The following is a 16,276-nucleotide window of genomic DNA, read 5'->3' as shown; positions in this document are numbered from 1 at the left end:
TCTGTCTTTCTTCCCTCCCCTCCCTGCCCCGCGGCGAGTGCAGGTGGCCCGCGGGACGGCGACCCGGCGGAGCCGCTTGAAACGATCCGACGGCAGCACAACGTCCACCAGTTTCATCCTCCGGCAGGTACAGCGCGGGCCCGGGGAGAGGCGGCGGGGGGCGAGCCGAGCCGAGCCGCGCCGAGCCGAGCCGAGCCGCAGGGCGGGGAGGAGGCGGTGACCGCACCGCCCGCCGAGCCGCTGAGGGCCACCGTGCGGGCCGGCCCGTAGCTGGTCTGTTGGGTGGGCATCGGGTTTCTTCGGGGAAATGCCTGGCCCAGGGATTCCCGCGGCACCCAGCGCTCCGGGCGGCCAGGGAAGGGTGGGATATTTCACCCCCTCGTGTCTAGCGAAGGCGCGTCAGAGTCGGGCCCCCCCCCCCGCAAACCAGGTCTGCGCTGCGGCTTTGACTTGCTTTGGTTTTAGTCATTTAGTCCGTATTCGTTTTGCTCTAAGACAGGCCCCCACGGAAATACAACGTCTGGGGGTTTACGCAGCAGGATCCCGGGCGAGCTAAAAGCTCTCAGGTGTAGTTAGGAACCTTTGGGTAAACAAGAGTGAGTTTGGGTAAAGAGGCATGAAGCATCAGGACAGACACCATCACTGATTTGGCTGAGAGGGGCTTTTGGATAAGGGCGCTGGCAGCCTCCTGTTTCCCAAGGGTTTGGGACGAGGTAAAAGGAGTGAGAGCGGAAACGAGAAGGGAATGGCTCCCATTGACTTGGAGTCGCCTTGGTTAAACTCGTAAAGGCACAAGAATTGGCACATTTCTGATTTAACTCTTTCCAGTTGTGGAGCATTTATTTCTCGAAAATGCTGGCTGACAACCCGCTAGGCTTTGAGATGTCCTCTGTTAGAGTCCGTCTCGGCCAAAAAGCAGGAAGATGGACTACTAGGTGCCCTGAGCTAACCTGGGTCACATCCAGCCAGTTCTAGCAAGTGCTGACTTGCAGAATCCTTTTATTTAGGCAAATTCTCCTCCCTTTCTCCCTATTTCCTCCCCCCCCCCCCATGTGTACTGAAGAATTCTGCTGTTTTCTAAAACCCTACTTGGTAGCTTAGTGTATTCAGGGAACTTCAGCACTTCCAGCTGCAGCACCTGAAATATTAGGGCCTCCATACAATATACACAGGGGTTTGTTTTGTTTGTTTTTTTTAGATGACACATTTGTTATTTGTGTATGAAAATAAATGACAGTGTTTATTATTTTATATATCTAGTGACACTGGCATGTTCAGCGTATATTAGACATAATTTAATGTAATTTTCTCTTAAATGACCCAAAAATAATTTGTGAGAAAATAATTGTGTATTTTACTGATTTTTTTTTTTTTTTCTTCCATAAACACTGAACATTACAGCAGCAGGAGACAAGGATGTCACAGGAGCGATTTAGGTGACATCCTCCTGTCTATATTCACTCTTTGCCTTCTATTGTTGGCTGCTAGCTTGCCCTGATATAGCTTGCCCCGAAAAACTAACATCCATGGTCTGATTGAAGCTCTGGCCTTCTTTTCCAGGTGATGTCTGCTCAGTAAACACAGTTTTAAAGAAGGAAATTATAAAATGCCAATCTCTTAGATGGTTTGTTATTTTTTGTTTATATCTAAAGAGTTTTATTTCTAAAGAGTTTCTTTATATCTAAAGAGTCTAATCCCACATTCATTCCACATGCTAAACTCCCAGTGGGAATGCAAGGAAAGCAGGATTGGGCCCTGAACAGTTTTGGGATGTTTGCCATGGAAAGAACGTCTTTCATTTAACTATACTGTATTGTAGTGCAGGACACTGAAGTGGTGAATCATGATAGCCCCATAGAAAAGAGAAATATATAACCAATAGAAGTAATCATTTCCAATTGCTTTGTGATATTTTCTATTCACTGCAGCTGCACAAACCAGAATGACAGCAATTCCACACTAGCAATCCCTTGTTTTCATTGGAAATGAGAATGAGGCATCACTGTAGCACAAAAGAGAGAGAAGAACATGAAACTTAACATGACTTGAAGCCAAATAATTAGAATAATTGCAATTTTGCAATTGCAAAAAAAAAAAATATATACATGAATCAAATTTTAGTTCAAGTTCATGGATTGAGCCAGTTCAGCAGGTCTTCCATAAAGGGTGTGGGTGCTTACTGTACTTGTCAGGGTGAATCTTTTAGACTCTTTCTGTTACATCCTTTAAAGTGATGGATTTCCAGTGTTGTGTTAAAACATCGGCTGTGGAAGTAAGACTGCATTTTATTTGTTGTCATTTTTCGTTTGCACTGTAAGGGAACTGAGCATCTGTTACTGCACGTTGCAGTGTGCTCTGAATTCCCACTGGAGTTCAGGGCACTCAGTTTCTCCCAGTGGTGCTCAACACTACACGGGATTGGGCCCTCTGAGCTGATCTTGCAAAACCTTACTCACAGGAGTAGTATTTAGATGACTGCCCAGTTGAAGCCAGTGGGGCTACTTGTATAACTGTTTGTGAGTCAGGCCCTAACTACCTAGCTGTCCCAATTGAGTTCTATTGCATCTGACATCTTATTTGTGTTCAAATGTGGAAATGTTCCCTGTGCTTTGCAGTTTGTTCAGTTTCTCATGTTCCAGTGCTTTGTGTAGTTCTTAATCACAGTATGTCTGAATAGCTGGTAGTCTATCTCATCGGGAATCAAGTGAGAGGTCTCAGTCTTGACTCATGGAAACCCCGTATAATGCCCTACCAAGGAGATACACATCTGTTATTGAAGGGGCACTGTCAAATATTTGAGGCCTGGCACTTGTTTATAATTGATAATAGTTGGCTAGATCTTGTATCTCTTGCACACCCAAAATGTATTGATTTTACTAGGAATTGTGAGTGTGCAGAAGTTACAGAACTGGGCCCTTGATGGAGAAAGTCTTCTAGATGCTAAAGTCCTGATTTTTCAAAACTGCACATGTGAATATATAGGTGCACAAAAAATGTACTAACTTGCATGCTTAGTTGTCGTCATTGCCTGCACAAATCATAACTGCATCTATCTGGCCTCATTGTAGGGAATTTGCACATCCAAACAGTTGGACATGCAAAAATCTAGCTTGCCTCTTGTGTGACTAAATACCCAGTTTGTTTATACAAATACTGCAGTTCTGCATGCACAACTTGAAAATCAGGCTCAGTCTACTGGCTTTTTTTAAAATCGACCACGCTATCACCAATAGATTTCCCAGAAAACAGCCACTATCTCTGGGTCTCAAGACAGCGAATTGTGCTTTCTCTGCCAACTCTGCAGTAGTAGTAGTAGCAAATACAGTCAGTAAAGCTATTCCCAGAACTGTGCCGACACGATTGCTGTTTCTGTATCAGTATCTGATATGTTTTGGCACAATGAGGTGCTATATAGGCTGAAGCTGTTAAATAAATAGGACTTCAAATACATTCAAATCATAGCAAAATAAATAAATCCACTAAAAGAATCTGCATTACCCAAATGGAAAAGGAGCAGATTGGTAGAGAAAACAATGTCATCTTCTGAGAGGTTATTACAGACACTGGAGATTTAAAGTAATAATAATAAATAAAAATTGTACACATTTACTTGAAACCTTAAACAGTGGGAGATTCAATAATTCATTTAATAAAGACAGTAAAGCTTTCATTTGAACTGCATGAGTTCAACAACAAAAATAACTCTTAGATTGCCTCCCACCCACCCATCACGGAAAGAGCGTGGAAGAATTCACTTTAAGCAGGCATTTAGGAAATAGTGACATTAACTCTCTCCATGAATTTACTATAATAAATTCCTTCCCATATGTCAATTTGACTGCACGAGACAACATTTCCTTTGCGCAAAGATGCTCCCTGTGTTTCCTTTGTGCTAGAATGAGACTGGTTGTGACTATTCTCATGCTTCATGGTTAGTATTTGAATTCCTTTTCATTAGGAAAGAGAATAGAAACTTTTAACTCATAGCATATATAGCAGTAATTAGGTGTATCTTGTTGGTCATCTCAGTTACTGGGAGCCTCCTCCTTTTTTCTATGATAAGGATCAGGCTGTCTGGGACACAGGCAGAAAAATATCAATTTGCAGAGATTAAAATGGAGATGTTTTGTAATGTTTTAGTTTTATATGCAACATTTAAAAGATAAATTCTAACCTGCATCACCAAGCTATGTAGTAATAGCACAGTAAGTAGAGTTTATACTAAATCTAATCTAAACCTCAACTGTACTATAAACTGCAGTCAGTTACTGAAGTAAATCCACAATGTCAGTGGAAATATGGAATTTTGTTGAGTGTGTGTGTGTGTGTGTGTGTGTGTGTGTGTGTGTGTGTGTGTGAAATGCATAACAGTGTGATGGTCCCTTTTCAAGATGATCCATTCTTTGTTGCTAATTTTTTTTGGTTCTAGTTTACATTTCTTCTTACAGAAATCTTTAGAAAAACATTTTTGGTAAGCTTTAAATTGTGAAATGATCCTTTTTTAAAAAAAAAAAATTGCATTTTTTCCAGATTGTCTAATAGTGGTAAAAATCAGCAAAATGTTTTCAGTCTTATATTGTGTCAGTAATGGCAGAAATATTACTTACAATATCACAAACTTGGAATTATGACCATTAATGCCCATAATTGGTTCTTAACATATGATAAATGTTATCATGATGGATGTAGATGAAATGAGTTACAGGTAGAGACAAATATCCATATGCTGAAAGTCATTAGGGTAGTATGAAAATTATTTATAGAATTAAGTGAACTGGTCTTTCTCTGCCTAAAATGGCTTAATGTCTGAGTCAGAACTTTTACTGAGGACAAATAAACTGCACAAAGTGAAAGGCAATAGAATGGTGTGACCCTCCTTCCTATTCAGCAAAGCATTTAAGCATGTGCTAAACTTTAAGCACACAGTAATTGGACTACTTCTGTTTTTAAGTGCTTTGCTGTATCAGAGCCCTGCCAAGGTCCCGATTCTACAAACACTTACTTCCATAGTCTATTTTACACATGTGAGTAGTTCTGTATTAAACTTGAGGCCTCTTTTCATAAGAATAGTGTATTGGGGCTTGTCTGCCTGAACACCTAGTTCATGGCAAGGTGGGGTATAAACCTATCCCCCCAGCCTGTAGCATACTAACAGTCTGTATGGACCTTTCTGCTGTTCAGAGAATCGTAAAAATGTAGGGCAGGATAAGTCATCAAGTCCAGCTCCCTGAGTTGAGGCAGGACCTCAACTCAAAGAGCTGGGAGTTTGAAATGGGAGTAGATTAAAACGCACTAGAGAACTTTGAGTGCATGGCAGCAGGGTCCACATGGACACTTATTGCACAGCAGGCTCGTGCCTGGTAGATTTATACCTCTGCTTGCTACAAACTAAGTATTTGTAAAGACAAACTCATAGCACTGGTCTGATAGCCATATTTCTCCAAGGGGGATATGAATTCCATCTTTAGTTTAAAACAGACGATATTCCTGCTCACTTCATGTCCTATACTGTTGTGTAGTTTTTCAGTGCATTGTTGAACAGCTTCTCTTCTGTTTCAGAGGCAATGGCATTTCATTGATCTGGTGAAGTGATCCCAGTATGAATGTTATATACTACTGTAAGATTATAAACGGACTTATCCAAAGCCTACTGAAGTAAATGGGATTATTTCCATAGATTTCAATGAATTTCAGATTGGGCGCAAAATACTTTGGGATCCATTAGCTTGAAAGGTTTCTTCTGGAAATAACGAACTATTAATTAAACAATTAATTAATAGAAATATTTGGAACTATTTTTATTGAAAATTATCCCCTCGCTTTGCTGAAACACATGGATATTGCAATACTGGATGGCTTGGTAGTGCATGATCAAATATCTGGCACAAGCAAGGATGGGTGAGTAAGTCTGGTACTGAAGCTGTTAAGTACAATATTTGTACAAGAAATCAGTGTATAAAACTGTTCTTCTTATGTGGCAGGTGCTGCTCAGTTATATTTAAGAACCCCCGTAGGGGACAAAAGTCAATTATCAACATGCTAGCATGGGAGAGTAAGTAGGTCAGCTGAAAACATGTGCTTATAATGTTGCAAATACTGTAGTAACAATTCATTGTTTTGGAAGCTTTTGTATCTCCAAATGTTGTTCCAACACTGTGCGATTTGTAGGGAATTGGCTTTTTTTTTATTTGCCTCATGGTCCAGACCATTTTCATGGTCTGATTTTATTTTTTTAAATAGAATTTATTTCTGTGAGAAAAGTATGGCTGCTTGCAAAACAACACAATTATCCTGAAAAGCTATCGCTACAGAACCATTTTTAATCAAAACTACATGACACGCAATGCCTGCTTCTTTATTGCAAATGATGCCTATTAAATTAACTGCTGAGATGTTACAGTGATTTCTTCATAGATGTGTGAACCAGAAGCCATTAAAATCTCTGTGGTGCATGCAGTAACGGAATTTAGGGGGAAAAGCCCTGATGGGATGCTAATCAAAAGCTTTTTGTAAAGCAGCAGCTCCATCAGCAGAACCTGGACAAGAAATCCCCAGGAAAAAGTGAACGCCTTAAACAGCTGTACAACGAAGGACTTTTTCATATCTGGTGAAATCGTGTATTAGAATGGTTTCAGAGTAGCAGCCGTGTTAGTTGTCTTCGACTGTAGCCACACAGTAGCCTTTCTCTTCTCCTTCAGATCACTCCTCAAAACCCACTTCTTCAGTGTTCCATCTGAGGCCTGGTCTGCGCACAGACTTTGTACCAGTTCCATTTAGGGTTTTTAAATTTTTTTTTTTTTTTTTTTTTTTGAAAACCAAAGTAGTTCTTCTGCTATGGCCCCCAGTGTGGACACAGTTTTATTGGAATAAAGGTGCCTTTCCTATAGGAGGAAAAAGCTATACCAGTATAAACATCTCTATACCCGTATAGCTGTATCCACGCTAGAGGGGTTGTACCACTTAACTATACTAGTATGGTTTGTCCAAAATACACTATACTTAATTTGACAATACTAGTATAGTTAAAGTGGCACAACATCAGTGTGTAGACAAGGCCCTGTCAATGCATTTATACCATGTTTATTACCATGGTATCTGAGCGCTTGTATGTCTGTTAAGTTGATCCATTTATTTTTATAAAAAGCGGTAGCAATTATTTTTGTGATGTATGAAGGTAACTTCATGACCCTATTCTGTGTAAGTTTTCCTCTTTTTGTCACCTTTCTTTGTGTCCTGCTGCATCTTTTTCCTAACATAGGTCTAGTTCCTGTAAACCCTTCCTCATACAAGTAAGAGTTTTTAGAATCTGGCTCCTTGGGGCATGGATTATGGGCTAGACATTGGTCTCCGTTCCAGACGTGTAAAAGTAGAGTAGCTCAGTCTCAGTGTAACTAAGATCAGGATCTGGCCCTATCTCTTCTACTTGGTCCTCACTTTGCAAAGTCCTTTAGCATGTGCTTAACTTTAAATACATGCTTAAGGGCTTTGCTGAATTAGCATTGTGTTCATTCACCTGCTTGATGTTAAACATTTGCTTGAGTGTTCTTCTGAATCAGGGGCCTTAATAAGTACAAGCCTGTTCCTAAAACTATTGAAGTTAATCAAAATCTTTTCAGTTATGTAAGTGGATTTTGAATCAAGCCCTTAAGTGCCATTTACACACGTGGCTCTCATGTAAAATTACACTCAGAACTTTTCCTTTCTTTTCATAAATTTTCTTGCCACATTTGCTACTTATTTTAAGGTATTTATATTAAAAATACAAACTTGCCCCATCTGAGCCCATCTCCTTTTTAAACTTGATCCTGTAGCAAGGACATAATACTGAATCTCTGTCAGTATGCTGGATTCCTCCTTTTTAAATATGAAATACAAAAAAATATTGTTTATTATTGAACTGACATTTCATCTCCCAGCTCTCTAGTTGACTGAAATTTTTCAAAAATTAATGAACTTCTGGCACAATATGATAAACATCTTTTTCAAAAGTGTTCCATTTTCTCTCTAGCTTTACTCATAATATCGATTATGATTGTGATGTGTTAGACACCGGGTCACTGGAATTTCATTAAAGGGCCAAGCAGTACGAAGGGATGGGCTGTAAATAAGATTGTGTCCAAAGTCAAATATCTTTGTATATGGCCAAACATTTTAAAAACGTCCAGTGCAGTGTTTCCCAAACTTGGGACGCCGCTTGTTCAGGGGAAGCCTCTGACGGGCCGGGCCGGTTTGTTTACCTGCCACATCTGCAGGTTCGGCCGATTGCAACTCCCACTGCCTGCGGTTCACCGCTGCAGGCCAATGGGGGATAATATCTCCTATGATGATGCCTGATTGTGAGCGGTACTGGTCACCTGCAACTGACTCCCATTGAAATCATTACCTCTCAGGATCAAACCCTAGTTAGGTAAATAAAATATACATCTGCAAAAGAGTATATTAGAATTTCAGGCTGAACTCAGTTCTATTATGACTCCTTTAATTTCTAAAATGTAAATCGCTGTCATGGAATATGCCCATCCGTTGGACACAAAGGTGGACCATTATTATTCTTTATACAGCATTTAAAATGTACTAAGCGTTTGACTAGCAAATAAAAGATGCAGCCACTTGTCCAAAGAATTTAGGGCTAAATCCCACAAAGGGATCAGCTTTTCAGCACCCAACTTTTAGGCATCTTGTCGCCTAGAGGAATCCAGCCTTGAGTTAGGCGCCCAAGCTCTTTATACAATTCATGGGGAGAGCTGGGCACCTACAAATGGGATCCACAAAAGCCAACAAGCTGAGCAGGAAGCCACCTAAACTAGTTCAGAGGCCACACCCCTCTCCTTGGCATTTCTTCAAAGGGCCTTAGGTGCCTAAATCTGGGTTGGAAGCAGATGCCTTTCTCTGCTTGGGATTCATAGCCATGGACCATCTCTTGGACTTAGGTGCCTAAGCCCTTTCTTGGGGGGAAAAAAAAATAAATGAGGAGGCATGGGTGGTTCCAGTCCTTTTATAACTTTGAGTCCAGTGACTCAGGCTGAATCCCTTCCTTTGCTTGATGGGAAGGAGTTTGAACATGGATCTCCACGCTTCCAGATGAGCTCACTAGTCGTTGGCTTATGGGACACTCTGGGGCAGGGCTCTCTGTCTCTCCCATTGATGCTGTTCCACTGTGTATTTATAATTAAATGTGCATTGGGCCAGACAGAGAGTCAGTGACTCTATAGCCCAGTGGCTATAGGAAGGTGGAGACAAAAGTTCAAATCCCTGTTCCGTATTGGGGTGAGGGGTTGAGTCCAGCTCTCCCACGTCCTGGCTGAGTGTCCTAACCTCTGGCAGGGGTGCTGGGACAATTTGTATAGTGAGGGGGGTGAGAGCCATTGAACCAATCTGTGTATGATGGAAACTACTTCAAGCCAAGGGGTGCAGCAGCATGCCTAGTTCCAGCACCTCTGAACTAAAAGTTATAAGTGTGGGGGGGCCCTCCCTTGATGGTGGTTTTGAGTGGGGTCAATCTGGTAGGTGGCTTCTGACAATGCCTACTGGATCAGGCTGCCCAGGTGAGAAGGTTAGAAGAATGTCTAGTGTGAGGATGCTGCTGGGGCTTAGGGGTGAGCTAGGCTCCAGGGCTGAGGCCACGGGTGCTGGAACAATTTTTATAGTGGGGGTGCTGAGAGCCATTGAATCAAACTGTAAACCCTGTATGTAATGGAAGCCCCTTCAAGCCAGGGGGTGCGGAAGCACCTCCAGCACCCCTACTTCCAGCACCTATGGCTAAGGCAGCTGTGCACCTGCTTGCTGACAGTTTTTTCGGCACCTGCAAGACATTACCAGCAGAAATGTAGACACCTAGGGATATTAGGGAAGCTACAGAGTTGGGTGGCAGCTGAGCGGGGGTTTTGAGGACCTAAATTTTGGATTTAGGTGCCTAATGTGGTAGTTAGACACCTAAATCCCTTTATAGATTTAGCCTTTAGACCAGTGATACTCAGACTGAGGCTCGTGAGCTGCAAGTAAGTCTTTAATGTGTCTCCTGTGGCTCTTTGCAACACATGATATTAAAGTGCTGTGTGATTTAATTATTAATCAGTCTAAGTTATTAACCTATCAGGCTGCTTTTACTATGTTATTAACCATTGTAGTTGATAAAGTAATAATACTTGGCCAATCATTTTCCTGTGAGAATAATATATTTATATTATTCTCACAGGAAAATTAATATATATAAAACCTAAATATTTCCTCTCTCATTCTGTTTTAAATATGAACATATAGTACTATCATAAATGAAACAATGAAGTCACACGACTGACTCTTTTGGGTAACGCTGATCACTAATTTGGCTCCTGAATCACTGAGAACTGGGTATCACTGGTTTAGACCTTGCCTACATGAGAAAGATGCACTGGTTTAACTTGTGTGTTTTTTAAATATAGTAGATAAACCCATGCAAAGCCTTGTGTGGATACTTTTATTATGGTTTGTTCCAGTTTAAGTATATCAGTTTTTAAATTCACACTTTGGGTTATAGCAGTGCAGTATTTCCATACATTCAAGATCTTGGGATGAGGTTGTCAAAGAGAGCTGTGCAAACTGGGTGTGAAATTATGACCCCATTGACTTCAATTGCAAAAGTCCTATTGACTTCAATGGGGTTAGGATTTCACCCTGGGCATCCAGATCCCTTAGGAAGCTTTGAAAATCCCACCCTTTCAGTCTGACACATCAGTCCTGCAAAACAGATGTGCTAATGTGAACCCCTGCACCTGCTCAGAGTCCCCTTGGGTCCAGTGGGGCTCCCTACATCCAAGGGCAGAGATCCACACTGTTGCAACTCCTTCCAGGATTGAGGCCTTTGGTGGGACAAATCCCAAAGAAGAGAGCTAGCAGAAGTGTGTGTATATGGAGGGATGATGGAAGAGACATTGAGAGTAATACAAACAAAGTGGTTGCTTTGTGAGTTCTGTGCACTTTTCAGAGGTTAGAGGTGATTATAATTAAAGAACGCTAAGCACTGCATAAAGAACGGGCAAGGGGAATAGCTCAATTGTCCTGCTAAACCCAGGGTTGTGAGTTTAGGGATCTGAGGAGGCTGTTTAGGGATCTGGGGCAAAAATTGGGGATTGGTCCTGCCATGAGTAGGGGGTTGGACTAGATGATCTCCTGAGGTCCCTTCCAATCCTGATTCTATGATTAGTGATTATGACTTTTAAAAACTATGCTGAGCCCAGGTCCACCTAAACCCTTCCTCATCTCTCCACCCCCAGTGGATATTGCTATTCACATCCAGGACAAGTCAGAGTCACATGATAGTTAGCTCAAGTTGTGTCATGGCCTGAAGGATTTAGACTGCATCTACACTTCCCTGGTAACACTTCTGCACCGGTAACAGGTGGTAGCCAGCAGCTATCACCTATGCATATGCACATCTGCTGTTCACTTGCTAACTGCTGTGTTCCTTCTGACTAAAAAGATCTAAGAATCCTGCCTTGATTCTCCCTTGCACAGATGAGGTGCTCCACAAATCTGAAATGACAGTAAAGGGAATAGAGAAAGCATGACCTTGTGGCTAAAGCACAAGAACAGGCTATCTGGGTTCTAGTTTTGGTTCTGCCACCAACTTCGTGTGACTGGGACCACACAACTGTGCGTGCCTCAGTTTCTTCACTTGGAAGGAGGGGACAGTGAAATTTCTCTTCCTCAAAGGGGACTTGTGAGACTAAATTCAATGGCTTTTCATGTAAATATTCTCTCAAGTTATATTCCCTGTAAAATATTCCCCCTCAAGAGGAATTATATTTGTTTCTTTGTTTAGAGGTAAATATGGACCATGATTGCATGTTTAAAAAAACTAGGAATTGTGTCTCAGAGCCGTCCATCAGCCTTCTATGAAGCTTCACTAGATGATATTTATAATCAACTCTTGTCCTGACAGCTCCATGATCGTGGCTACTGCAGCACATTGAAGTGGAACATGATTCGTATCCTCAGTATGCTTACGTACAGATGTTGATGCATTCTGTGCTAGTAGTAATCGGTGCAAATGATAATGAATGTGCTTCTGTCAGATATCTTGCAGATGACAGTTAACCGAATTGATACCCTCCCTTATGTGTATTTGATGGAGTCTTTGGCAAAGATTCACAAAAGTCTAAGCTTTTAAGATTCACACTTACAAAATTTATATCCTCTTTTTCAGCAGATGTGCTGACCGGCTTACTGTCTCCATGGCAACAAGGTTTCCGTTTTAAAATAGCCTAAAGTCACAGAAGGGAAATCAGTTATTAATAGCATAAGCAATGTAGGTATGAACAACAACATGCAGGATTTGTTTTTGTGTTCATGATACAACAATTCTTGTGTTTTTGTGTTCTTGCTCTACATGTACACACTGTTCTTTTGAATTTAATTTTCTAGTGTGACGTACAATTCTTTATTCTTTCAGTATTATTATACTGAGATATTTACATAATTACAATAATACTTATTGAGTTAATAATACTTTGCAGTTATCATTTTTAAAGCACTGTACAAATATGAACTACAATAATTAATTAACCCTCAATACACCTATAATGTACGTGAGTATTATTATCATCCCCTTTTACTAATGGGGAAACTGAGGCAGAAGAGTTGCATGATTTGAGAGAGACTCTGTTAGAGATGGGATTAGAACTTGGGATCTCTTAGTTTCCAGCTTTGTGACCTCATCTCCCATGGTTTTGTGATTAATTGATAAGCCGCTGCTCAGAACAGTAATACTTTATTGTAGCCTTTTTTCTAGAATCTTAGCTGTATGTTAACATTAGATTATACAAAGATCCAGTAACATGGTGATAATGTAACAGGAACTAGAGCCATTTTAACAGATTTTGGAAACGAAAACCATGAGAAAGCTTTGCCTGCATTTGCTGTCGATGCAGTTTCTAAGGACACCGATATTTTGTGTCAAATGCAATCTTGATGTGATTGTCTGTGCTGAATATAGAAGAAGCAGAGATGATTACATGGGACTCCACCCCTGAATTAGCTAGAATGTGTTCTGCTGCCTTGAAAAGAATAGGATCAAGATATAAAGAATTTTAGGACAGTGGCCTTTGGGCCCCCAAAACCTGTCCCAGGTGAATTTACAAGTGAAAAAAGGCTTTTTTGCTTGTTTTTTTTTTTTTTTCAAAGTCTGAAAGTTCCTTTATTCAAAAAGAAAATTCAGAATTTTTTTATTTTTATTTTTTTTTGCATCGGAAATATTAAGTTGTGTTTTACTGGAGTTTTCCTTGGAGATCTCAGGGAATTGAAGTTTCACTGAAGGGAAGGAGGTATTGAAAAGATCTCTCCTCTCAAAGATTCGGTTTGCTATTTTTGTTAATTTGGTCTTAAGCAACAATGATCAAAAGCTGGAGTTTTTGATGAGTCTGAATAAAAATCACTCCTCTCTCTCAATTAACTGAATTTACTTTCTTGGTGCTTGTAATATTCTAATCCTAGAGCTGTCCATAGTCTTCTAGGAAAGACAGGCTAGTTTTTTACAATAGAAATTCTTATCTACCAAGAGCTGCCTGTCTTCACCACTCCCTTATTTTTTTTTTAGTCACACAATCGAAACAAGGATCTTTTGTACATCATAAGGAATCAAAAAGGACACACATCCCTTTTCTCCCTGCTACCACATTGCAGATGATCTTCAAAATTCTGTGTCCCCAGACAGAATAATTGTTTCCTGAATTCAGCTGTATTACTTACTCCATAATGTTGGTTAGCAACTAGCTCAGTTTGCCACCAAATCTCTAAATGACCAGAATTTTACCAGGGAGTGTGATCTAGTAGTTATATCAGGGGACTGGCAATCCAGGCACCCGAGTCCTATTCCTGGTTTTGCCATTGACTTGTACAAATCCCAGAACTTCTCTGTACCTCAGTTTACACATCTGTAAAGTGGTATTTTTCATACTTGTCCACAAGGGAGTAATGAAGTTTTAGGTATAGCTCCTGATCCTGTACATATGCATGTGAGTAACCTGACAAATGAGTGGCCCTACTGTGCTCAGTGTAACTACAGTAGAACCTCACAGTTACAAACACCAGAGTTACGAACTGACCGGTCAACACACACCGCATTTGGAACCGGAAATGCGCAATCAGGCAGCAGCAGTACAGTATTGTGTTAAATGTAAACTATTAAATAAAGGAAAAGTTTAAAAAAAATTTGAGAAGGTAAGGAAACTGTTTCTGTGCTTATTTCATTTAAATTAAGATGGTTAAAAGCAGCATTTTTCTTCTGCATAGTGAAGTTTCAAAGCTATATTAAGTGAATGCTCAGTTTTAAACTTCTGAAAGAACAACTATAATGTTTTATTCAGAGTTACGAACATTTCAGAGTTATGAACAACCTCCATTCCCGAGGTGTTTGTAACTCTGAGGTTTTATTGTACTCCTCCTTTGTGTAAAGTTATGTGCTTAAGTGCTTATGAGACCTGGATCGTAGCTTGTAAAGTGCTTTGAAATCCTTGGATTAAAGTTGTTGTTATGGTAATGCTACTATCCTATTTGTTGTTAATAATATTACTATATTTGCTTCTTATTCTTTTTCCTTGCCTTTATTGATTATGATCATGACTTTTTACTTTGGGAAAGCCTTTATGTTCAGAACATAATGTATTTAAATTTGCTTGAGCAAAAATCACTTGGTATTCCAAGTACTTTAAATAAGTCACTTATGGCCAGATTCTGCTAACCTTACTCACGCAGGATAAGCAGTATTCTAGACAAGACCTATATCTCATTTGGTTAGATTCTATCTCTGTTAAAATATTCCCTTACTTCATTTGTATTTTTATGGCTGTCATTCACTGGATTGATAGTTCCAAGCCTTTTCTTTTTGCAGTAACCATCAACTCTTTCTCCTGGATAATACAGTGCATGATTGTTCCTTTTAATACATATTCATCTCTCTCTCTGTGTTTCTGTAACTTGACAGATTTTGGAACTCTCTGGAAAGTTTGACATCCTGCTTCCAGTACTCTGGATCAAATCACTTAAATATATATTCTAAACCAGAATTCTGACATTGATCTCTCTAAAAGTATTCTTGTTTCTTTGAAGAACAAGCCCTTTCCTTTATAATATCCAAGCTGCTCCTAACCAATGGTTTTCAAGTGGCTTTCACATTTTAGCTGTAAAATGATTTCCAGTTCGTTCCCCATAGTGAGTGAGAAAAGGCAATTTAGAGACTTCCTTGTGTAACTTGCTAGCTAGTGTAGAGCTGAACCACTGGCATGTCTGAATGAAACAAGTCATGCTCAAGTGCTTCTCAGGTTGGGATGACCTTGCCTGGGCAGTTTTCTGTAACTCCTGGACAACACTGCCTCAGTTTATGACTTGTGGTGAGGTCCAGTGGTTAGGGAGCTACCCTGGAACGTCAGGAACCTGGGTTCAGTTCCTTGCCTAAGGTCACACGGGAAGTCTGTAACAGAGCAAGTCACTTAACCTAGTTGTGCTTCAGATCCCGACTTGTAAAATGAGGATAACAACACTTGCATGCCTCATAAGGGCGTTGGGAGGATACACGTATCAAAGACTGTGAGGTGGAGTCTTTGTAAAGATTGTTCCTCAGAAACCCTCCAAAACTCAGTTTCTTTGAGTCTCTGACCAAGTTACGTTTCTAGAGGTTGCGGTTTGCTAGTGAGGGTCATGTCTCTTCATTTCTGCACAGTAAAGCTGCGGGCCAGGTAGACAGAAGCTGGCACATCGAAGTGCAAATAACACCCCTTTGCAGCAGGCTGACCCCTTGTATCTGTCAGAAGACTGACAACCCTATCTAGGCTTGTCGGGATGTGCTAAGCCTAAGACTGTAGGAGGAGTTTGTTGGGAGGGCCCCAATGAAGCTTTTGACAGAGGCTTGCAGTGGGGTGTGATATGCCCCAACAAGAATGCAAAGGCTCATTGTGGGGTGTGCGGGCTAGGGCCTTAAACTCTTAAGGCTTGTGGAGGGTTGTAATGGCCTCGTTTGATTGATTGCTTCCCCACCCTCATCTCTTATCCATTGCTCCCCTCTCTTCCCCAGCCCCCTTTGCTGGTATCTTCCATTCCCCATTTCTCCACTTTTCCTGCAAGCTCAAAGCACTCCCTAGCCCACCCACCATGCAGATTTGTTAAGAGCTGCTCTAAAATAAAACTAAAGTAAAAATGGAAAAAGATCTTCAATGGCACCTCCCAGCTCAAGGTAGACATATGCTGAGTCAGTTCAGTCAATGACCCAGCACTGGTGGCATTATGTTGTCAGATGTGCTGTCAT

At 40.7% G+C, this 16,276-nt stretch overlaps 1 protein-coding gene across 4 annotated transcripts in view; it reads left to right on the top strand.

The window, feature by feature from the left end:
* The window catches only part of CACNB4 (calcium voltage-gated channel auxiliary subunit beta 4), a 191,124-nt gene that overhangs the window by 546 nt on the left and 174,302 nt on the right, over positions 1 to 16,276 (top strand). For all 4 annotated transcript variants that reach the window (XR_005295661.2, XR_006277939.1, XM_038422294.2 and 1 more), the window contains exon 2: positions 44 to 127. Coding sequence is in view for 2 of the 4 variants with exons in the window: in XM_038422294.2 (XP_038278222.1) it covers positions 44 to 127 (84 nt within the window). In the remaining 2 variants the exon portion in view is untranslated. The remainder of the gene's footprint in view (positions 1 to 43; positions 128 to 16,276) is intronic.

The sequence above is a fragment of the Dermochelys coriacea genome, chromosome 11, assembly GCF_009764565.3.
Source record: "Dermochelys coriacea isolate rDerCor1 chromosome 11, rDerCor1.pri.v4, whole genome shotgun sequence".
In the NCBI taxonomy this organism is placed as follows: Eukaryota; Metazoa; Chordata; order Testudines; family Dermochelyidae; genus Dermochelys; species Dermochelys coriacea.
The sequence above is the reverse complement of the archived record's forward strand: the minus strand, read 5'-3'. Positions and strand labels throughout refer to the sequence as shown.